At 39.5% G+C, this 23,995-nt stretch overlaps 2 protein-coding genes and 1 long non-coding RNA gene across 3 annotated transcripts in view; 1 reads left to right on the forward strand and 2 right to left on the reverse strand.

Moving 5' to 3' along the window:
• Positions 1–5,777, reverse strand: part of smarca1.L (SWI/SNF related, matrix associated, actin dependent regulator of chromatin, subfamily a, member 1 L homeolog) — a 59,096-nt gene extending 53,319 nt beyond the window's left edge. Inside the window, exon 1 of the mRNA XM_041572727.1 lies at positions 5,365–5,777. Within this exon, the coding sequence (XP_041428661.1) occupies positions 5,365–5,469 (105 nt within the window). The 5' untranslated portion in view covers positions 5,470–5,777. The remainder of the gene's footprint in view (positions 1–5,364) is intronic.
• Positions 1–23,995, forward strand: part of gab3.L (GRB2 associated binding protein 3 L homeolog) — a 144,854-nt gene that overhangs the window by 38,829 nt on the left and 82,030 nt on the right. The window lies entirely within an intron of this gene.
• LOC108698389 lies at positions 10,351–12,004 on the reverse strand. The gene is made up of 3 exons (XR_001932635.2): positions 11,809–12,004; positions 11,220–11,317; positions 10,351–10,760 (listed from the first exon to the last, which is right to left on the reverse strand). It is a non-coding gene; the product is annotated as an uncharacterized LOC108698389 (long non-coding RNA).

The raw sequence follows: 23,995 nt of genomic DNA on the forward strand, positions 1-23,995 counted from the left end.
TTTGTATATTACAGTTAATATATTGTGAGGTTATGTTGACTTATGCTATTTATAAAGTTTGGTAAATAGCTTCAGTACAATGTAATTTATGATAAAATGCTCAATTTTGGCCATGATTTGATTGCTTTCCGACCTGATAGTAGGTGAGCGCAGTAGAGGAGAATAATATAGCAAGCAGCAAACAGTGAGATCGCTAGAGGTAACAGGCAGGAGCTACTGTGAAATACACACTGATGGGTGTTTTTTTGTTTATTAACTTTGTGCATCGTCTTGGTTACCGCAGTAAGCGGTTCCGATTGGTGTGCTCTTAACAGGGGCAGGACTATACATGGGTAAGCACTCGTTCTCGTGAAATTGAAGGGGCACTACTGAAGATTGCCAATGTGCTGACTATTACTTGAACAGACTGCGCATGACCAAGAGTCTTGATCTTAGTGAAATCAAGATGAATCATGGGACTTTTTCTAAATGTACACAGCAGTTTTTCACTCGCTGCAGGAAGAGAACTGACACACAGCTTATTGCAGAGGGGAATGACAAGAACGGATGGCATCGTTATGGTATAACTTAACTTGTTAATACCCTTTCCTTGTCCTTTAATCACTCTTATTGATACAGAAAACTGTAGATAGGTCTATAGGCATTAGGTTTATTAGTGTGCTTCAGGGCACAAACAAACAAAGTATTTCAAGGGGATTTTTTTTAAATACCAATTTATCGTACAGACCCAATATTAATTTTTCAGCAGCAGGAATGTGAACTGAGATTATGGTGGTTTCAAAAGCAATTAAAAACAAATACCCTGTTATTCTTTTAAAATGCAGTGAATAAAAATGCAATTTTTACTAGTAATCCCTCAGGATCACTAGATGTTTTCATCATCTTTATTAGTTTATAAAATAGTAAAGAAAAGAAATCCTTCAATTATGCATTCTACTTTCCAGGCATCCCTCAGCCTTCAAGGCTAGCTTTCTAATAAGAAATGTGTCATTTTATCACAGCTTCTCAAAGTAAACCTTACCAATATCTACGGAGGCACTTGCATTGAATATAAATGTGGAATGCTTTCAGTTCATGTTTTGGTAAAAGTTCACCAAAACAAATGGCAGTAACAATGGTGTGAGGAAAGAGCCAAAACGAATGGCCAGTTAGCGGATATTAAGTATGTTATATCCCTGAGACACTGTTGCAAAACCACACACTCAAATATCCAGCGCTATATTATTAACAATATTATTAACAGATTCCAAAACATTTTTCTTTCATTTTGCAGGAAAATAGTACTGCACTTGTGAAGGCAAAACTCAGCGGCATCTTTGGTTGCCTGTAAAATAATAGAAATGTAGATAGACAACGTTATGGAATTTATTAAGAGCTAGGTGTAACGGCAGGGGCAGTAAGGGCTGCAAAAGTATTGCCCTTATATACATTATACTTGCACAGTACAAGCTCCACATGGCCTTGTATCCCCCCTCGTACCTGGCTTGTACTTGTCTTTGTGTACCTTATCATCTGTAAATGAGTCTGATAAGTAACAGCACCCTAATTTACTGGGGTGCTGTAACAGCATTTCTCTAAAACAGATAAGGTATGAGTGGTTAAAGATCAAAGATATTTTTTTTCTCAAAACAAATGAATCATGGTTTTAACTTAGGAAAATCAGTAGACAGTCAGCACAAGTACTTTATTATATGGAAAACATAAATTAATTTTTCAAACTTCTACTGAAAAGGCAATCCAATTAGGAGAAATAATGGTTACCAAAAGCAAATCAGATGATAGTATTTGAAAACATATTTTATGCACTCTAGATTAGTGACACGGGATTGCAAAACATATGATGATCCTCTTTTGATTTGCTATAGGCCCAAGATGGTGATGGTACTGTGACTGTGAATTTGAAACTGGTTCTTTCTGGTCTGGTCCCATGCTTTCTGGATCTCTGACAAAAACTCATCTTCTGCCTAAAGGCATCAATATTTCTGAAAAGAAAACTCTGAAGAAAGCTGCAGATTAAAGCAGCAATACATAAAAACACACATAAAAGGCAACAACAAACAATACATTTTTTTGAGATTAACAATATCTTTGGATATGTACGTTTGAGAGTTTGAAGTATTTGAGGTCTGTGGGTTCAGCAGTTTTGCAAGGAATTTGATCTCTCTCCTTTTCATGAAGAATGGAGTTTGCCCATTTATATTGCTTAATAAGGCATTTTCACACTAGTATTTGATTTAGGGGTTTTTACCTGCAGCAATTCTGACTACCTGCAATGAAAAGTAATTTTTAGGCATTTTTTCACCACAACAAACACTGCATCCCCATCTGTCATGGCCCTTGTTCAATGATTAGTTATGTTATATATAGAATACTACAGTTCCCAGAATTCATCAGCTACATGTTAGAATCACATTGCCTGTGTGCGATGAGTTTGCTTTAGGGGTGCCATCTTTTTGCACCTGGAAGTCCAGACAGGGTGATATGCGGCAACGTAATAGATGCGGAGCAGTGACACAGTGATTGGCCGACCGCAGATTCAATCAAGGAGTGCCCTGTCTGGATTTTCAAATTTGGAAAACCAGGCAGGCAGTTCAATACCAGACAGGTGGCAACCCTACTTTGTTTATCGGTTCTGGGTTGCATCTTGAACTATATTTAATGTTCCAATGAACTATATTTAATGTTTGTGTGTGTGTGTTTCTCTCTCTCTCTCTGAAGCCATGTTCCTGCATTTAAATGAATAACAGTTCTTATATACATATTTTTTTAAATATGTCTACTCTGCCAGAATCTGATACAGTTTCTACTCTCACCTAACCCTGAATGTTAAGAGAGTGGTACTGTTAGTCGCAACAGTCCTTAACAGTGATTTTCATATTTTAACCACTACAACATTTCAACTTATCCTTTTCCCAAACTGGCTCTTTGCTTTAGAGAGTAAATGCAGAAAAGCCTCTTTGCATACAAACATATTCCTGTTTCTTTTACTGAAAATAATCAAAGCAAAGTGATTAGATTCAATTTAGACATCTATATATCTACCCATTAAGTGCCTCCGTTGGTTCAGACTTGAATGCCCAGTCTCAGTGATATAATGACACATTTGTGACAAAGAAAGCCTGCCTGAAATGCTGAGTATGTTGTAAAAAGTAGAGGCCTAAGATAAAGCTTTCTGATGCCTACTAACCAAAGATTTTTTTTAATGTATTCAAATATCAAGTGATACCGACCTGTGATACCACAGGTGACATTAACCTCATGATAAGGCTGGTGTACCTGAATTAATCCCGGTGCTCTCTGGGTTCATTTGTGGCCATGTATTTTTTTTGGCAGTTTGCTACCTAACTAATAAATCTTAAGGTTAGTTGTGGTATCTGCAAGTGTGTGTCAGGCACAATGTTGCCTATTGATCCCTACTAGAGATGTCGCGAACTGTTCGCCGGCGAACTTGTTCGCGCGAACATCGGGTGTTCGCGCTCGCCGGAAGTTCGCGAACGTCGCGCGACGTTCGCCATTTTGGGTTCGCCATTGTTGGCGCTTTTTTTTGCCCTCTCACCCCAGACCAGCAGGTACATGGCAGCCAATCAGGAAGCTCTCCCCTGGACCACTCCCCTTCCCTATAAAAACCGAAGCCCTGCAGCGTTTTTTCACTCTGCCTGTGTGTGCTGAAGAGATAGTGTAGGGAGAGAGCTGCTGCCTGTTAGTGATTTCAGGGACAGTTGAAAGTTTGCTGGCTAGTAATCGTTTTGATACTGCTCTGTTATTGGAGGGACAGAAGTCTGCAGGGATTTGAGGGACATTTTAGCTTAGGTAGCTTTGCTGGCTAGTAATCTACTGTTCTCTTTAAACAACTGCCATACGTTGACCTTGTAGGCATTGTTTGCCCAGTTTTTTTGGCCGCAGCCACTGAAGCACAGAGGCCAGAAAAAATATGCCATATAAATGCTGAAAATAGTAATTTTTTGCCATACGTTGACTCAACGTATATGGCAAAAAATGACTATTTTCAGCATTTATATGGCATATTTTTTCTGGCAACTGTGCTTCAGTGGCTGCGACCAAAAAAATGCATATTTTCTGCATTTATATGGCATAATTTTTCTGGCCTCTGTGCTTCAGTGGCTGCAACCAAAAAAATTTATATTTTCAGCATTTATATGGCATAATTTTTCTGGCAACTGTGCTTCAGTGGCTGCGTCCAAAAAAACTGGGCAAACAATGTCTACAAGGTCAACGTATGGCGAAAAATTACTATTTTCAGCATTTATATGGCATATTTTTTCTGGCAACTGTGCTTCAGTGGCTGCGTCCAAAAAAACTGGGCAAACAATGCCTACAAGGTCAACGTATGGCAGTTGTTTAAAGAGAACAGTAGATTACTAGCCAGCAAAGCTACCTAAGCTAAAATGTCCCTCAAATCCCTGCAGACTTCTGTCCCTCCAATACAGAGCAGTATCAAGCAGATTACTAGCCAGCAAGCTTACTATCATCTGTCCCTGAAATCACTAACAGCTCTCCCCCTACACTATCTCTTCCAAGCACACACAGGCAGATTTTTCAGATACATTTTTGCCCTTGATCCCCCTCTGGCATGCCACTGTCCAGGTCGTTGCACCCTTTAAACAACTTTAAAATCATTTTTCTGGCCAGAAATGTCTTTTCTAGATGTTAAAGTTCGCCTTCCCATTGAAGTCTATGGGGTTCGCGAACCGTTCGCGAACCGCTCGCATTTTTGCGCAAGTTCGCGAATATGTTCGCGAACTTTTTTTCCGACGTTCGCTACATCCCTAATCCCTACCAAAAGATGGGTGTAACGACCTAAACATCGGACATCATTGCCATCTATCATGGTCTAATTAAAGAAAACAGAATCTAATTCTTCCTTTGTTAGGATTGCCACCTTCTCTGGCCTTTTTATATTTTTCCCTTCTAATAATATTAGCATCAAGTATTTTTACTGTCCATGCCAGTAAAATACCAGCCAGGTGACAACCCTAGTCTGTATACCGACAATCTAATTGCTTCTAATAATTATACATAGGACTAGACTAATAAATCAGCTGCTTGGGACTAATAACATGCCCTCCTTCTTCAGAGTTTGTTTACTAATTCCTGCTGATAGCATAAGCCATGCACACCCTTGCAGTGTCCCAGCCAGGACTATCTGAACACCTAAGGGAGGAGTTATGCTCTGCTAGGCCGCTTGCTAACAGACTTTCCGACATTTGCTCCAATTTTTCCCGATATTTGCCCTTGCTAATGGACTTTCTGACATTTACCCATATTTCCCGCCATTTGCCCTAAATTTGTCTCGGACTCCACCGACAGCTACATGCAATCTCAAGTGCAGGCTCCTGCCTTTACCTCCGCCTCCTCCTCCTCAGGGGCCTCTGTGGCGGTGATATGCTCCTGTGAAGTGGAGGGCATTGCTTCCTCGTCTGATACAACCTCCATTGTATCGCCCTCCATGATATCCCTGGCCAAGAAGGCTTAATATAAGGGGGTACCGGATCCTTAGCAGCTGGGTCTAATCAACGGGCATGGGGTGGAAGTGTTGTAATCATGAACAGGGGGTAAGACAACTGAGGCATGAAAAGAATAACTTCATGGGCTAGGATTGCCACTCAGACGGTATTTAACCCTCCTGTCCAGGTGTCCACAAGCCAGTGGGGTCACTTCCAAAGCTGTTAATTCCCTCAGAAAGCCTTTTCTTGGATCCGGAGCAGACTGCTCACTTACATTTCAGCCGTGCAGCTGCCCACGTCACTCCAGCTAGGCAACAACTCTTTCTATAGGTCAGGTAAGTTTTACTGACTTACTCCCTGCCCTATAGGAAAAGCTAGAATAGGCACGCCCCTGTTTGACGTGAGAGCAAGTCTTTTTTCAGTTTATCTTCCTGGCTCAGTTAGTGCTGTGCAATCATTCCCCTCAGAGCCTTGTGTCTCTGTGGGCGTGGTCAGCCTGTGCCTTCAGTTAACTCCTTCCACTCAGATCTGCACACAGCACAGAGCAAAATGCATACAACCAGTAACACATGTTGCTAAATTGTTTAAGCACTACCCAATGCTGCTCAATTACTTCAGGGCAATAAACACACAAAATATGCCTGAGGAGATTTATGCCTCACTTTATGGACAGAGACGCTCGCAGATTCGGGGAGATTAGTCGCCCAGCAACTTCGGAAAACAAAGCGATCGGAGTGCCATCCCGCCAGCAATTTAGATTCTAGCCAGTGGGAGGCAGTTCGGGGAGATTAGTCGCCCTCAGGGCCGGATTTACATGGTCGCCCCTGTCCCCTCCAGGGGGACAGGAGCAATGGGGATTGGCGCATGGGAAATTTAAAAAATGATTGTATCTCCAGAGCATCCGCAGTGTTTTTGAACAAATGTGGGTGTGTGGTTGGCAGCATGCCGCCCCCCTAAAATCCGGCCGTCCTAGGCCTGGGCCTAGGTGGCCTTTCCACAAATCAGGGCCTGGTCGCCCTGAAGAAGAGGCAATTTATCCCCGGGCGACTAAATCTCCCAGAATCTTCGTGTGTGCCCTTACCCTATAACTTCACCATAAGAACAGTGGACATTATGGAATATACAAGAAGTCATTTAATTACCCAAGCTGTGAATAGAATGCTATACAACTTCGCTGTACCACTGACTGTTGTCATTAATTCTATTAACCAAGTATATTAAAGGACATGTAAACAGCCCACCAAGAAATGTAATCTTTTAACAGCCTCTTTGATATCTCTAAATACTGCCACTCTGGTTGGTCAAAGGTTAACAGTAAGGCATCAGTGGCCACTTAATAACTTTGCATTCCCTCTCCTAAACCACTCTGACCCCCCTCCCTTTGGAATTTTCTTTGGAATTTTGCATTAGACACGTGTGCACTTCAAGGCTTTACCTTCCTAAACAAACCAGTTTAGCTGCCAATGACAAGATGGCATTGGCAGTTGCCATAGAAACTGTGCTCTGCAGTAGCTGTCTGCTTGCTTACTTGTAAAACATACAGTGGGGGTAATTTAACAACACTGGGCAAATATTCCCAGAGCAGTAATCCATGGCAACCTATCAAGTTGTTGTATTTATTTATTATAAAAAAAAATAACTGATTGGTTGCTATGGGTTACTGCCCACTGGCAAATTTGCCAAGTTTTGATAAATGAGCCACACTCTCCTCATTTCAGTGAGCAAGTGAAGAGATTAGGCATTACAGTTAGGGATGGGCGAATTTGACCCGTTTCATCAAAAATTCGCCATCGGCGAAATGTCGCCAATGCCAAAGTCTATGGGCGTCAAAAAAATTTAGATTATTTGTGCATGGCAGCTCAGAAACCAGCACAAATATTATTAGAATTTAAGCCCTGCAGCATCAGCTTATATGGCATTCCTCACAAAGTCCAAGATGGGAAACTCCTGTGACAGCTTTGAAGGCCTGGATCATTACTACTATAGAGATGTATTGCTAAACACGTAGGCTGGGTCATTAAGTTTGGTATATAAAATATGACTTTTCAAGCCATATTCATGTTTAGGGTTTAGTTCTCTTTTAAAGTAAATTCTGCCTGGATAAACCTGCATTCATTATTGTATGAACTCTGCATGAATAACATATATTCCTACTATTTCATATATACTTGTAAGTCAGGCAGGAGGTGCGATGTACACGTGTGTTTTGCAGATGAAGTTGTAACTTACAAAGGGGGAAAATGGCCACATCAGTACAGTTTACATGTAGTGATGAGTGAAACAAAACTCGAAAAATTTGTTTGTTTTTTTTAACCCTGACATTTGTTTTTTTACAAAAAACCCTGAAAACTCGAATTTTCGTGGAAAACACAACTCAAACCTTAATGAATAACCCCCTTAATGTTATATAGTGATGTGCCATCTCCAGTATATATTTTTTCCCATTATCTTACACATTTACAGGATGGCATTTAATTATCATTTCATAAGACCAAAAGGGTATTGATAAGGCCGTTCTACCTGAAAATAAATAGTGAAAATGAAATGCTTTAACTTTATTTTAAGTGGATTGTAAGATGTTTGATCTTTGCTTTCTCCTCCAATAACCCTCTAGACAAAACCCAGTGCACATATATACACATACTTATACAGCCCTATCTGTAAACTCATATACACTACTGTATACAGGTATGGGACCTGTTCTCCAGAATGCTGGGGATCTGGAGTTTTGCAGAGGAAGTTGTAACTGACAAAGGGGAGAAATGGCCACATCACTACATGTACAGATTACATGTAGTGATGAGTGGGGAAAAAACTCAAAAAATGTGATTTTTTTTAACCCTGAAATTTGTTTTTTTAACAAAAAACCCTGAAACTCGAATTTTCGTGGAAAACACAACTCAAACCTTAATAAATAACCCCCTTAGTGTTATATAGCCATTTCCAATATATATTTTTCCCCCATTATCTTACACATTTACAATATGGCATTTAATTATCATTTCATAAGACCAAAAGGGTATTGATAAGGCCGTTTTACACTGAAAATAAATACTGAAAAATGAAAAAAAAGTGTTGTACAATGCTTTAACTTGATTTTAAGTGGATTATAAGATCTTTGATCTTTGCTTTCTCCTCCAATAACCCTCTAGACAAACCCCAGTGCGCATATATACACATACTTATACAGCCCTATCTGTACACTCATATAAACTACTGTATATACAGGTATGGGACCTGTTCTCCAGAATGCTGGGGACCTGGGGTTTTCCTGATAAGGGATCTTTCCATAATATGGATCACCATACCTTTAAGTCTACTAAAATAATTTAAACATTATATAAACCCAATAAGATTGTTTGCCTCCAATAAGGATTGATTATATCTTAGTTAAAATCAAGTATGTATAAATATTTAAGGGGATCATATAATAGTCTCTCTAATGCTTTATTTACCAGTAGGTCTTTCCAGCTGCCACGAGGTCACCCATTCCGATTAGAAGAAAAGAGGTTCCGCCTAAATATTCGGAAGGGGTTTTTTACAGTGAGAGCTGTGAAGATGTGGAATTCTCTCCCTGAATCAGTTGTACAGGCTGATACATTAGATAGCTTTAAGAAGGGATTGGATAGCTTTTTCGCAAGTGAGGGACTACAGGGTTATGGGAAATAGCTCATGGTCCAAGTTGATCCAGGGACTAGTCTGATTGCCATTATGGAGTCAGGAAGGAATTTTTCCCCGTCTAAGGCAAATTGGAGAGGCTTTAGATGGGTTTTTTTTTTGCCTTCCTCTGGATCAACTGGCAGATAGGTAGTTAAAAAAAAAAAAAAAAAAAAAGTGGACATGTGTCTTTTTTCAACCTTACTTACTATGTTACTATGTAAGTACAAGATACTGTCTTATTATTACAGAGAAGAATTAAATCTTGCTTCTAATTTTGTATTATTTGTTTAAAATGGATTCTATGGGAGAATGGTGTCCTGTAATTGTGAGTATTTTTTGACCCCATACCTGTATAACCTGTGATCACAATAGCTTTGGATATTGTACTTCTTCAATAAATCATGCAAGTTATTCTAAAAACATTAATAATATTTAATACAGATATGGGACCTGTTATCCAGAATGCTTGGAACTGGAAAATGGATATTTCTGTAATTTCGATTTTCATACCTTAAGTCTACTAGAAAATTGTGTAAACATTAAATAAACCCAATAGGCTGGATTTGATTCCAATAAGGATTAATTATATCTTAGTTGGGATCAAGTAAATCCTTTTCTGGGTTCGCAAAAGCTAAATTAAATTTGCGCAAAGAAAAATTTTGTTCACACGGAAACAGATTTTCGGAAATCAACAACATTTCCCTGTTATAATTCCTTACACAGAACTACTTTAATGCATTACCTTTCCCTGTTAAATAAACTGCATGTATTGTAGGTAAGTAGGCCGATCAAACTGCACTCACATTCATGTTAACAATGTTTTTATTAGAAAGTATTTAAAAAGTAACAAGTTAAGCAACATTTTACAGGCAATGGAATCGGTTATCCAAAAATGCTTGAGACCTGGGACTTTTTGGATGAGGAGTCTTTCCATAATATGGTGCTCTGCGCCTTCTGTAGATCTCATCCTGAGCATGTCTTACCACAAATATCGCTTTCATTTATGATCTAGTGTTTTATCAATTATATTATCCAACTTCTCCAAATGTTCTACTTGTTTTAGAAGTCCTTTGATATTTGTGTAACATTCATGAAATGGTTGACAGCATTTGCAGGCAATGGAATCGGTTATCCGAAAATGCTTGGGACCTTGGATTTTTTGGATGAGGAGTCTTTCCATAATATGGTGCTCTGCGCCTTCTGTAGATCTCATCCTGAGCATGTCTTACCACAAATATCGCTTTAATTTATAATATAGTGTTTTATCAATTATATTATCCAACTTCTCCAAATGTTCTACTTGTTTTAGAAGTCCTTTGATATTTGTGTAACATTCATGAAATGGTTGACAGCATTTGCAGGCAATGGAATCGGTTATCCGAAAATGCTTGAGTCCTTGGATTTTTTGAACGAGGAGTCTTTCCATAATATGGTGCTCTGCGCCTTCTGTAGATCTCATCCTGAGCATGTCTTACCACAAATATCGCTTTAATTTATGATCTAGTGTTTTATCAATTATATTATCCAACTTCTCCAAATGTTCTACTTGTTTTAGAAGTCCCTTGATATTTGTGGAACATTCATGAAATGGTTCACAGCATTTGCCTTTTCTTTCTGTCGCCTCCGCGTGCGTTCCTAAATGACAGTATGACAGTATTACTTATGCAATATTGATTTAACCAAGCTGTAGTTGCCACCCCACTTATTAAAAACATAGTTTCCATGTTCCTAATGACTAATTGTTTAGATTCATTTATGTGCATTCTACAGACTGAATAGAAATCGCTGCAGCCATACCGTGTGGGTCTAAATGAAATGCTAACATTTTGGTTAAGGGGAAAACCTTAAATGAAGCCCTCAATAGACACTGCCTCCCCCATGCGCCATACTTTATCCTCTTCTAGTCTGTGATCTTGGGGGGGTGGGGTGAAGTGGGGAGTGAGTTTGGGTCAGCAGGGTTCGGCAACCCAATCCGACACTGATTACTGCTGTTACTTTTTTTAACATTGGCATATGCTGTACCATAATATTGGCACTGTAAGACAGATGCAGAGTAGACAATATAGACTACTACCACTCTAGTAATGCTGTTACCTTTTTCAATGTCAGGTTCTTCCTCAGCCTTTGGAGCACGCCCGCAACACTTCTTTAGCCACAGAACTATCTTTTTGTCCAAATTAAGTGAGACTTTCCTGTCGGGGCAAAACAGAGGGAACACCAGTTACATTTTTATTGAATGTTATTTATTCCAAATTCAGGAATTCTAATGGCAAAGAGAAAGCTATATTAGAAAATAGATTCATGTATCAAGTTCCTGTAGTAATTGAATATTTAATCATTCAATTGTCCTGGTGTTTTTAAATTGTTCATCTCTGTCTGTGGACCTTTATAAAGGTTAAGTTGAAGTACATATGGACAACTATAGGGAGCCAGGAATAAAGTTAAAGCATTGAGAATAAATGGAACACAGGAACAGTGGAAATTTTGAATAATGTGTAACAGGATTAATGAAAAATAAGCTTTTACAGATACGATTCTTGAGAATTCTCTCTCTTTAGATTGTTGTGACTCTTGTTTCTGTAACCCTTGTTAGATTATTTTAGACCTCTGTATGTCCTAAATAACTGTGAAGCGCTGCATAACTCGCCATTGTTATAAAAATAAATGATGCTGATGAACTTACCAGTGAAATAGGCCGAAACATATTATAAATAAGCCAACTCCAATCAGTATATAGCATATGAGATAAAATATGCGTACTCTAAACGGATCGCCTGAAAGAACTGTAAAAATGATAAATAATTATCTGTAACATAACAATTCTAGTTGCATCAACCATGTTTGATACATACTTTATATTATAATTCATATAGAGGATAATGCCCCCCCCCCCCACTTTTAGCTATTAGAAGAAGAGAAGGCTATTGCTATTAGAAGCTACCAAGGTATTCCGAGATCATTTAAAATCACAAGGCTGCAGGTCCAAGGAATATTATCCATTACCCTTTATAATCTACAAGCATTTATTTCTGTGAAAATATTAGGAGGTGAAGTAAATCATAATCTTCCTGCAATTAACCTCTTCTAATTCCCCCTACACGTTTTATTAGTCCCACCTTTCTTAGACATGCAACTAGCTACCCCACTGGTACAGGTATGGGGCCTGTTATCCAGAATATTCGGGGCCTTGGGCTTTCCAGATAAGGGGTCTTTCCGTAATTTGAATCTCCATATTTTAAGTCTACTGAAAGATTTACTACTAAACAATTAAATAATATCATCTAAAGCGATTTAAATTGTTTAACAATTACTTACTGTCTATGTAATGATTAGCATAACTGAATAGTGATGTAATCTGTTCCATCGTAAAAATCTGAGTAAACAGATCACGTCTTCTAACTTCTACTCTTTGAATACTACAGGTGTTGTTTTTCACCACCTGGATATTGTCTTATGTCACAATGCCCCTTCCATTATGACATCATCAGACATTATGACATCATCAGAGATAGCAATCTGAAGATCTGCATCTATTGCAAGTCCCATTATGACATCATCAGACATAGGGGGAGGAGCTAAAACAGTAATATAGTAACATAGTTCACACTTTGTCAACTATTCCTTAATTCCAGGGACAGTCCCTGGTTTTGAATACCAGTCCATGGAGACATCTGACCCTGAAAATATACTTAAAAAAAAAAGACTTGGATCAGTTCTCCCTTTTTGGGCTGCTGTAGGTGTTTTCAATGGTGAATATCTGCTGTTGCTACATGAGTGTTTTATTGTGACATCATCGGGCAGAGCAAATGTGCACTGATAACAGGAGGTATAACTGAAACCTATTACATATGAATGACAGTGTGTAGCCTCTATAGGGTATGACGAAATGGCAGCTGGAATGTTGTCCAAATAAATTGATGGCTAGACTGCAGGCTCTGCATGGGTTAACCAAGTATATATAGATGACATCTGCGACTCAATAAAGCTCGGTAATATTAGAAGTCAGACTCTGAAGACAGGTTTCTATATAATACAGAGGATGCCTTATGGGCCCAGGCTGACTTCCATGCTGCCTCAGTGACTATACACAGATTAACTGCTGTAAAACAGCAAGAGACTAACAAGCAGCTGCCCAAATAGTTCTACCCCCAAAGCCAGCAGTATAAAGAGGAGTTAATGTGTATATACTGCAGCTAATAACATTATATAAAAGAGAGAGCTCTGCCTCATGTTTCTATCTGCTCAGAAGATAAGGAAGTGAACGGCTTCTTCCCCTGACATCACATCCCTCTCTTTCTCCGCCCCCAGCCCAGCCTTCCCTTTTACTCATTCCTTCTCACCCACTCACAGCTACATCTGATTCTGCCAGTCGTTAAACAGAAACCAGTGTATGTGGCTGTTGGTTATTCTGATCCCTTCATGTAGCTCCAAGGGCTTTCCTTTTCCCAACATGCACAGGGAAAAACCGGTACACTAAGGGAAAAAAAATTGGTCTGTTCTCAAAGTACAAACCTACCGAGGCTATATAAACTAGCCCAAATCTGTACCTTGGTGGGTTTGTACCCGCTGAGCTTTAAATTAGTTGCCCAATTAGTTGGAAAACCTGGCAACCCTAAGTCAGACATTTGCAAGAAGGAAGTGTAGCTTAAGGCAGCAGTGTCCACGATCGATATCTGGCCAAAAATCATCCCGATTTTGATCAGGCAGGGTAAAAAAATTGCGGCCACATCTGTTTGTTGATGCGATCCCACCGCCCATATGGCTTCAGTTCTGATCCGATCGTTGAGCTCTAGGAGCCACCATTGGATCAGCACGATATTGCCCAGCTCAATGTGGGCATATCGGGGAGAGATCCGCTTGTTTGGCCATCTTAAAAGGGGTGGTTCACCTTTAAGTTAACTTGTAAAATGTTATCGAATGGACAAAGCTAAGCAACTTTTAAATTGGTCTTTGTTATTTATTTCTTATAGTTTTTGAATTATATGCCTTCTTCTGACTCTTTCTGGCTTTCAAATGGGGGGTCACTGACCCCATCTAAAAAAAAAATGTTCTGTAAGGCTACACATCGCTATTTTTTATTACTCATCTTTCTATTCAGGCCTTTCCTATTCATATTTCAGGCTCTTATTCAGATCAATGCATGGTTGCCAGGGCAATTTCGACCCTAGCAACCAGACAGCTGAAATTACAAACTGGAGAACTGCTGAATAAAAAGCTAAATAACTCAAAAACCACAAATAATAAAAAACAATTGCAAATTGTCTCAGAATATCACTCTCTACATCATACTATGGGGCAAATTCACTAAGATCCGAAGTTGCGCCAGCGACAGCTTCGCCGCACTTCCCCAGGTGTAGTTTCGCCAGCGCTACGCAAATTCACTAAAATGGCAATTTGCGCTCAGGGAGGCGAACGGTAGCGAAGTTGCGCTAGCGTTAATTCGTCAAGCAAAGCGAAGTTACGCTAGCGATGCCTCATTTAAATATGGCGCCAAGTTAAAGTAGAATGGACATATATGTAGCAGCAAATACATTACACTACACAAGCCTGGGAAAGCTTCATAAAATAAAATAGAGTTGTTATTTTGCCCTATACATGTGCCCATTGTATAGTTTAGGTGCCATATGTTAGGAAATTTAAGGGGGAAGGAGGGTGCCCCCAAAAAAAATTTATGATTTTTTTCAGCCTATCACCCTTAAAAAAGGAAAAGACACCAGCGTTTTTTGGGACTTAGAAAAAATGTAAACTTTTTTTGATGCAATCCCTATCTACTCTATTGCACTTCGCCTGATCTGAGGTGGCGAAGGCAAGTCTGGCGCAAGAGGTAACGTTCAGTAAAATGCGCAAGTTAGTGAATTAGCGTAGTTACGTCCCATCGCCATAGTGCAACTTCGCCTGGCGTAAGGGTGCGAAGTAGTGCTAGAGTAGGTCCACTTCCCTAGCGAATTTACGCCAGCACCCATTAGTAAATTGGCGAAGTAACAAAATGACGCCACGCTGGCGAATTTGCGCTAGCGTTGGTCACTTCGCACTTTAGTGAATTTGCCCCTAAAAGTTAATTTAAAGGTGAACAACCCCTTCAAGTATTAGACTAGCAGAAAATGAAGTTACAACAGCATGTCCACTAACACAGCGACTACATAGTAATGAAGCAACATTTATACATGCAGCTCCCTCTGGTGGTACAAAACAGTTTAAAGCACATGTCTTTATTAGCCCTGCCACCGTAATGGACTGAGATGGATTGTGAAATCTCTGATGCGATTTATTAAAAACAGCAATTTTTATTAGAGCGCTATTATCTATTTCTGTGGAAGTAAATGCTAGTGTAAACACTGCTGATATGAAATTCCCCCTACATTGAATAGTGTGCTGTTCTGTATGTTGTGAATAAAGCACTAAAGTGGGCTGCCCAATAACTGTTGCAGGGGGGAAGCACAACAGTGGTTATGGACCGCAGAGAGTGTAAGGGAGTTACACAGCCGCATGGATGACCTGCAGAGGGCATGTCCAGTTGCAATAACTGACTTCAGTAGCAATACATGACTTCAGAGGCCTACCCAATGGCAGTATTTGGCTGTGAGTGTGGCAGTATATGAATGTTGGCGGTTGACAGTTTGCAATAAAGTGCCGTAAGATGGCTGAACACTGGCACTAATAAATTAATGGTAGCTGCCTAGTGGTAGTATTTCAATACAGCGGGGCTGCTCAGTTATGATGATGTACAGGTAGGGGATTCGATATTCAGAAACCCATTATCCAGAAAGCACCAAATTACGGAATGGCCATCTCCCATAGACTCTATTATAATCAAATTATAATTTTTTTTTTTTCAAATGATTTCCTTTTTCTCTGTAATAATAAAACAGTAGCTTCTACTTGATTTAAACTAAAATAAAATTAATCCTTATTGGCAGAAAAAACCGCCTGTCTGGTTTATTTAATGTTTATATGATGCTCTAGTTGACTTAAAATATGAAAATCCAAATTACAGAAAGATCCATTATCCGGAAAAACCCTGGAGCATTCTAGTTAACAGGTCCTATACCTGTACTACCAGAGGGGTAGAATATTAAGTCTCAGTGGCAATATATGAATGGGAAGAGCTGAACAGTTGCAAAAGAGAACAGCAGGGGACTAAGCAGTGGGATTAATTAATAGTGTGTTTTTATTTCTACCAGCAGAGAACCACTAATCACTGTTATTCTCTGCTATAAGGCAGTGGCAGTCATATGTGCCTAAAAATGAAGTGTTATTTGTAGCTGCAGTTATAACATGAGAATCCTGATAACCATACTACAACTAGGGTTGCTACATGTCCGGTCAAAACTTCCTGCTCGGTTTTCCAAATTAGAAAAACCAGGCAGGATTCCCCATGATTGACATGCCAATTGCCGCGTCTGGCCCAGCCCCCAATGGCACAGCCCACCCCCGTTGTGTTACTGCCCCGTCACAGCTCCGTTGTGTTACTGCCCGTTCACGGCCCCGCCCCCTGCCTGGTCTCCACCTGGCGAAAAGGTGGCAACCCTAACTACAACTATTGTTATAAAATATTACTATGTAGTTTGTTTCTTCACTGCCAGAACTGCTGCACTTTTAATACAGATACTGCCAGGCCATTGTTTTAACATTTTGTGATCTTTCACTGTAGGGGGAAAATTTACTAAAGGGGCGAAGTGACTAACGCTGTTGAAAATTCGCCAGCGTGATGTCATTTCGGAACTTCGCCGATTTACTAACGGGCGCTAGCTTTAAATCGCTAGCGAAGGAGATAGACTCTAGCTCTACTTCGCACTCTTTTCGCTCTGGCGGATGGACGTAACGACGCTAATTCACTAAGATGCGGATTTTACTGAATGTTACCTCTTGCGCCAGACTTGCCTTCGCCACCTCAGACCAGGCAAAGTGCAATAGAGTAGATAGGAGTTCCTCAAAAAAAAGTTGAACATTTTTCTAAGTCCCAAAAATCGCTGGCGTCTTTTACTTTTTACAGGGTGATAGGCGGAAAAAGATCGTAAATGTTTTTTTTGGGTTCCCTCCTTCCCCCCTACTTTTCCTAATATTTGGCACCTAAACTATACACTCGGAACGTGTGTATGGGATTATAACAACTCTATTTTATTTATTAAGGTTCCCTGGCCTTGTGTAGTGTAATGTAGTTATTGCAACATATATACGTCCATTGAACTTTAACTTCACGCTGTATGCTAATTAGGCATCACTAGCTTCAACTTCAAACTGCTTATCGTATTACCGCCAGCGCAACTTCGCAAGTGTTCGGAACCCTGGACGCAACTTTGGATTTTTGTGAATCACCCCCTTAGGGTATTTCCTGGGGGGGGAATGTTAGTAGTAGTAAAGAAGTAGAATTCATAATGAATCAGGTTAAAGTGAGTGTAGGACTGGCCAAACCTTGAGTGACTTTAAAAACCATGTATTTTTTAAATATGGATTCAAATTAGAAATCAACAAGTTCTTAGTAGTAGGCAACTGCCTAAGGTATAGCCGCAGGGGGCATATTGTAAAGATAAATGACTGTGCACTTTCTTTGAACTACATAAATGGAAGATGGCAATTTCCTGAGTCTGATAGATGGAATTCAGCCCATTAGGGCTGGAACTAGGGGAAGGCAGAAGAGCCATGTGCCTAGGGTGCAAAACTGGAGCAGGCTGGAACTAGGGGAAGGCAGAAGAGCCACGTGCCTAGGGTGCAAAACTGGAGCAGCGCCAGGCAGATACTTCTTCTTTTGCCGCCTTCCCCTAGCTCAGACCCTTGCATCCTACACCACTGTTAGCTACTCCTCTTTGGTGAGTGCCTGCACAATTCCGCGCACACGCGATTGTGCTCGCCAATGGCCTGCCGCAACTCTGGCATCCTCTGGGTGCTTGTATGCGCTTCCACACATGCGCACACACTTGCTCGCACGTACGCTTGAAGAGTGGGCGACGTAGCCAGCCTGATTGCCTAAGGTGCCCGACCAGCTTGGCCCGTGACTGCAGCCTATCTAGACCAAGTCAACGGCTTATTGGCTTGTGTATGGCGCCCTTCGGTTTCTGTATTTTTCTATTATTTTTAGTGTTTATTCTCTCTCTTTTAAATAAACCACAGTAGGAATACTGAAAGTCTCATTTCTAAAGGTCAGACAGAATTAGTCTAATTATCTATGCTGACTCATGGACGACCTTTATGTGGAAAGAAATTTGGGGAGAACAGAGAACATATTCTTTTTTAGTATTTACGTAAAGTTTTTCTTATTTTTAGCAATACGAGACAATTTCTCTATGTAAATCAGCCTACAAAAAGAACTGGTTCTTTGTGCATATGTATTTACTATTTTCCTGAAGGGAATTCAGTATATTGTGTGACTTTCTATAAAAACTGGGAAATAAAAAGCAGAGCTACATCATACAAAAATATGGAGGCCACATAAAGTGTTCCAAAGCAGAAAGTAAAAAATTTAGGACGTAGGAAAAAAGACTAATGCATTTTGTGCCTATATGGCTTATTATATAAGTGCCCATATAGGCAAAGCCTTTTTTCTATGGCCTGCCTAATAAAGTATAATTACTAAGTTGTTCAATACTTTATGGGGGGTCTCCATATTTTTGTAGAGCAGTATCTCACCCTCTAACTGGTGTAATAAAGTTAGAGTATATTAAGAATGATATACCTCATTCTTAACCTCATTATTTGCTTTATTAATCCATTGTGCCTTTTTTTGGGAACTGCATAAACACTTTGGTTGCCATTAAAATGAGAGTACTGAATTGCAAAGACCACCTATGTCTAGTATGTCGTAGAACAAGAGGACAAAATATTCACTAAGAGGGGGGAAAAGTAGTGTTTCTCAAACATGAGGCAATTCCTCAAGCCAATCTTTGTGGTGCTCCAGCAGTACAGATGGTCAAGCAGTATGGCTGAAGCCCACCAAACTATATGGCCAGCGTTAGACTTCTGAGGGCAAGCCCTGCTACTACTTCTTCATTAAGGTTTTACACTCCACTAGTTTTTGTTACTCCCATTGCCATGGATGCAGTGTAAAAATGTATTTAACAGTATTGTCTTCAAATAGCCGTAGACCGAATTGTAATTTTGGAAATCATTTTTGGACATGGTGAGGCCTGTTGGCAATGAAAAATTCATGGGGCCTGGGATATAACTAAGTATGTTATCCAAATACTTCTAGATCTTCCCTTATCAAGGACTTAATTTTCTTTTTCAGTGTATGCAAAATCATGCAAATTAAAAATGGAAAATACATCATCATTTTACTTCAGTTTTGAGGAATTATATTTTCATTTAACTTATTACCTACAGTAACTGTCAGAGAGTCACTCAGGTATTAGGAATTATCAGGGCATGGAATAAAATGGGAAAGGACAATATGCTGCACTCTCACAGCCTCAGAAAAGTTTTGGCTGTTTATGGGATGCTGGGAATTATAGTTCAAAATGTCTGCAGATGCAGAAGTTGCCTTTGTCTAGAATAGTATGTTGGTAACAAGAAAAAAGTTTCTTACGATGTTTAAAAAGCTTTGAGCTTCAAAGGTTCCACCAGTGAAAGCAACATACTTTCTAGTGAAAGAGTTTATTAGGGTTTATAAGGAAGATAAACGGCAGGTACATTGTTGGTAGTGATTAGCTAAGCCTAGAAACTCCTGGATTGCTTTCAGTCTGGAATAACCTGCCAGTTCGGCACAAATATATCCTACTAAGGAACTTGGCATAGCTCCAAATCTGAGTACAGATGTTTGGTTTCTGCAATACCTGTTCTACTTGTTTCACGTGTTCAAATACCATTCTGTGCTTGATAACAAAATTATGCAAGAGAAACCAATACTTTTGATACTGTAAATATAGTAATGAAATTCTACAGGGAAGTTTATTAATGCAGAATATTCTTCTCTGCTACTGAATGCTGCCTGGCACTCTTCACGCTGGCAGATAGGGGTCACAGCAGGACCATTTGCTCATCACTGCCGACATTCCCGACATTGTAAATAAGCAAATATTATTGAAATGTAAATTATAACTAGATAGCTTAATTCCATTCCCATTGATACTCTTTTGTGACATAATTGGGAAATTATTATTTCTGATTCCTCCAGTTTTTTAAAAGTGTTATTTAACATGTAAAGATTGGTGGGTCTGCCTTGGTGTCCCCATTTTCTTAAATGGTGTAGAATTAAAAGGGTTCATTAACTTAGACCCCGGCCAGAAGTTTAAAACGCTAAGAGGCGCAAGAGTGTGCTACTTAATGCTTGTTAAGAGAGACTGTCTCTCTAAGGAAACAATTTTATTGTTAATATAACTTTGCTCTGTAATAATAGGACAGTACCTTGTACTTGATGGGTATCTATGTATGTATAACTTTATTTAGAAAACGCTACTAGGATATGTAGCGCTGTACACTTTTACAATATACACACAGGGAGGCCAAGCATTATAATAAATATATATATATATATATATATATATATATATATATATACAGTATATATATATATATATTAGATACAGAGATTAAGTGCCATATAGTAAAGAGACACAGTAAAAGGAAGCCTCTGTCCTGTGGTGCTTACAATCTAAATAGAAAAAGCTTAACAATTTTTTTTAAATTAAGGTGAAGGTACCTAACTTTTTAACCTGTGAGCCACATTCAAACTTAAAACGATTCGGGGAGCAACAAAAGCATGAACATATCTTCAGAGGGTGCCAAATAAGGGCTACAGTTGGCTATTTGGTAGTCCCTCTGTGCACTGATAGCCTAGTAGACGCTTTCTTTGGAAGTGCGCTTAGTTTTTATGCAACCAAAACTTGTCTGCAAGCCTAGAACTCAAAAATAAGAACCTGCTTTGAGGCCACTGGGAGCAACATCAATATTCAACATATTGAGCCACTGTTTGGGGATCATTGCTTTAAGGTATGGTGATGCAAATAATGGAAAGACCCCTCATCTGGAAAACTCTCATTTTAAATAATATATACCATACCTGTACTATATAACTCTTTATAGAAAAGTTTTGTACATGATTTTCAAATATTACCAGCATTTTTCAAGTTAGGCTTATAAGAGTGTCTCACCCTATCTGACCTTCAAACTGTGACTCCTCTTGTAAATTCAGGGCTTAGCGGATACCAGTCCCCTGCACTCCAGGGTGGTACACTGCTTAAGGTCTGCAGCTCAGAACCAGAGGAGGTAAAAGCTGGTGGAACTCCCAACTCCTGGGGGAGCTACTGCTACTGGGTGCTTTTTAATGAGTATTAAAAAGGGTTATTGCCCCCCAAACTTTTTGTCCTTATTACTAGTAGGCACCAGATTTTGGGATATTGCCCATTTTTCTCTGTGTGAAGCCTGGCTACCTAAAGCATTCATTAATGAGTTTTTTTAAGAACATTCAGCTTGCTGTAGTGCCAAAAATAAGGCAAATTGAAAAATCAAAGTGTATTTCCCAGGACATTGAGTCTGGGATTATATAGCAATAATCTTAAAATAGTTTTGTTATCCATGTAAGTTTCCAGTATCTGTGTATCGTAACTTTAGTGTTGCAGTATACCGACCTTTACATTGGGTGTACCAAAGAAAATGCTGTGCTGGCTGAATTTGGTTAAAACAAGCAGATTTTCCACAGCAGCAGTGGAACTTTTTAGGTCCCATTACAAAAATGGTATCATAAAAAGATACTGCAACCCACAAATGTTTACACCCTAAACAATTATCATCCCTGTTTACATTGCTATCAACACTAGGTCTGTGCAATTTCCCTGTATCAGCCCATTTTCATAACTGTGGTTTAATTCTTCTTCCTTTTCTACACCCTTATCTCTTAAATCTATGAACTGCATAATCTTGCAGACACCATAGTACAGATTAAAAACAAAGTTTATATAACTACACGGGAGATTCTGTAAGATCTGATCGAAATATCCAATGTAGTTTAGCCCTGATTCTGATTTACAAAGGCAGCACAATGTTCAAAGTGCAGATTTCAGAGCATGTTTTTTTTTCTTTTACCCAGTGCAAACCTACATGCGATGCACCTGTATGGTCGCAAAGTAGCCTTTGATTGCAGTTTTAATGTCTTCTTGCAGTGATGTAACTATAGAGGCTAGTAGGGATAGTAGGGCATGGACCACTGGGTCTGCACATAAATCTCCCTGCCAGAGCCACTTTTGAATATTAAAATGTGTGTGCCCACCACCGAAACAAACAAACGATATGAGGGGTTGGCATGGTGGGTGATGGGTTGTTGTGCTCGCTGGGCCCCTAGTGCGTCTTCTAGTTACACGACTTTCTTCTTGAACAGGAAAAGTATACAGAACTACAGTAATATTTAGGGCTATAGTTAGTTTTGTGTGTGTGTGTTTACATACATTGTGTGTTTGTTTATATATATATATATATATATATATATATATATATATATATATATATATATATATATATATATACACAGTGCCCCCTTGTCCTCCCACCTGCAATAAGATTTGTCATGGCACGTGGGCCCCAAGGGAGTGCGGGTCCCAGTAGGTATGCCACTATATATATATATATATATATATATATATATATATATATATCTATATATATCTGTTTGTTTGTATATATATATATATATATATATATATATATATATATATATATATATGTAGGGAATCATATCAGCTGTATGTTTTTCCACCTCAAATTGAATCTGGTCCAATATTGCACCATTAAAATGAAGGACAGACCACAAGCCATAAACTATCATAGCCGTTTTGTAATCACCTTGAAAATATAGTTTTGTTTTTAGGACTCTGCAACTTTCCTTATTGTCAGGTATGTAACCCCATCTAGAAGAGGCCAGACCATGTCCCGCTAGGAAATAGGCAGGGCACTAGTTACATTTGACCCTCTCTCCACAAAACAAGCCTGCTACAGGGTGAATGAATGGCGTTGTTTAACTACAGCTCACTTGTGCTGAGTGACTAAATAAAAGAATTTGGACGCCAGAAGGTACTTCAACAACACAAATAATTACAGGCTTTATTCTATTACAGCACAAATCAGGGTTTCATACTCACAATCCTTGAGGTTTATCACATACATGTCAAGTAACATCAGAGCAATTCAGAGCCAGCACATTGTGACATCCCTGTGGTGATAGAGTACCACATTGATAGATGCACCTTTAGAATCTCTGTACCGTAGGGTTACCAACTTTTCCTTTGCTCTACTCTGGGCAGGGGGCAGGGCGGGTGACGTGGCAATTGGCTGATCGCCATGCCATTAACTTCAATGTCCTATCCGGATTCCCTTATCCAACCCTACTGTTCCGTGAACTAGATCCCCACACGTTGGATCAGGGAAATCACATAACCTAAATTCTTATTAGACTGTGATCCCTATACTACAGGCCAGTCTTGCATGAGGGGAGAGCTACACCCTTGCTATCCATCCTAGTTGGAGTATAGACTGTTCTTGCTCACTAGTCCTATCTGCTCTGTTCATTCATGGGGTCCCTGTATCCCCAACTTCACCAAGGACCTCACCACCTTTTAAGGCCTTTCCATTACTGGGCCTAATGTTCCAGGCTCCTAGTTAAACAACGCCATTCATTCACCCTGTAGCAAAGGCTTGTTTTGTGGAGAGAGGGTCAAATGGAAAGGGAGGCAAAGAGGGAGACCCATCTTCTGCCCAGCACTATACTGAAGTGTGACAAGAAGTGGTCTTCAGTCTCTGAGCTAATAGTACACATTACACATTATGGTAATTATTAAAAGTAGATACATGGGCTTTTGCCCAGCAACTATAGAACAAAGAAGTGCAGGCATTTAAAACCATAGGGGAGCATTAACCCTAAAGGTCGTTACAGGTGCCTGCATCAAAAT

This window comes from Xenopus laevis, chromosome 8L (assembly GCF_017654675.1).
Source record: "Xenopus laevis strain J_2021 chromosome 8L, Xenopus_laevis_v10.1, whole genome shotgun sequence".
Taxonomy (NCBI): domain Eukaryota; kingdom Metazoa; phylum Chordata; class Amphibia; order Anura; family Pipidae; genus Xenopus; species Xenopus laevis.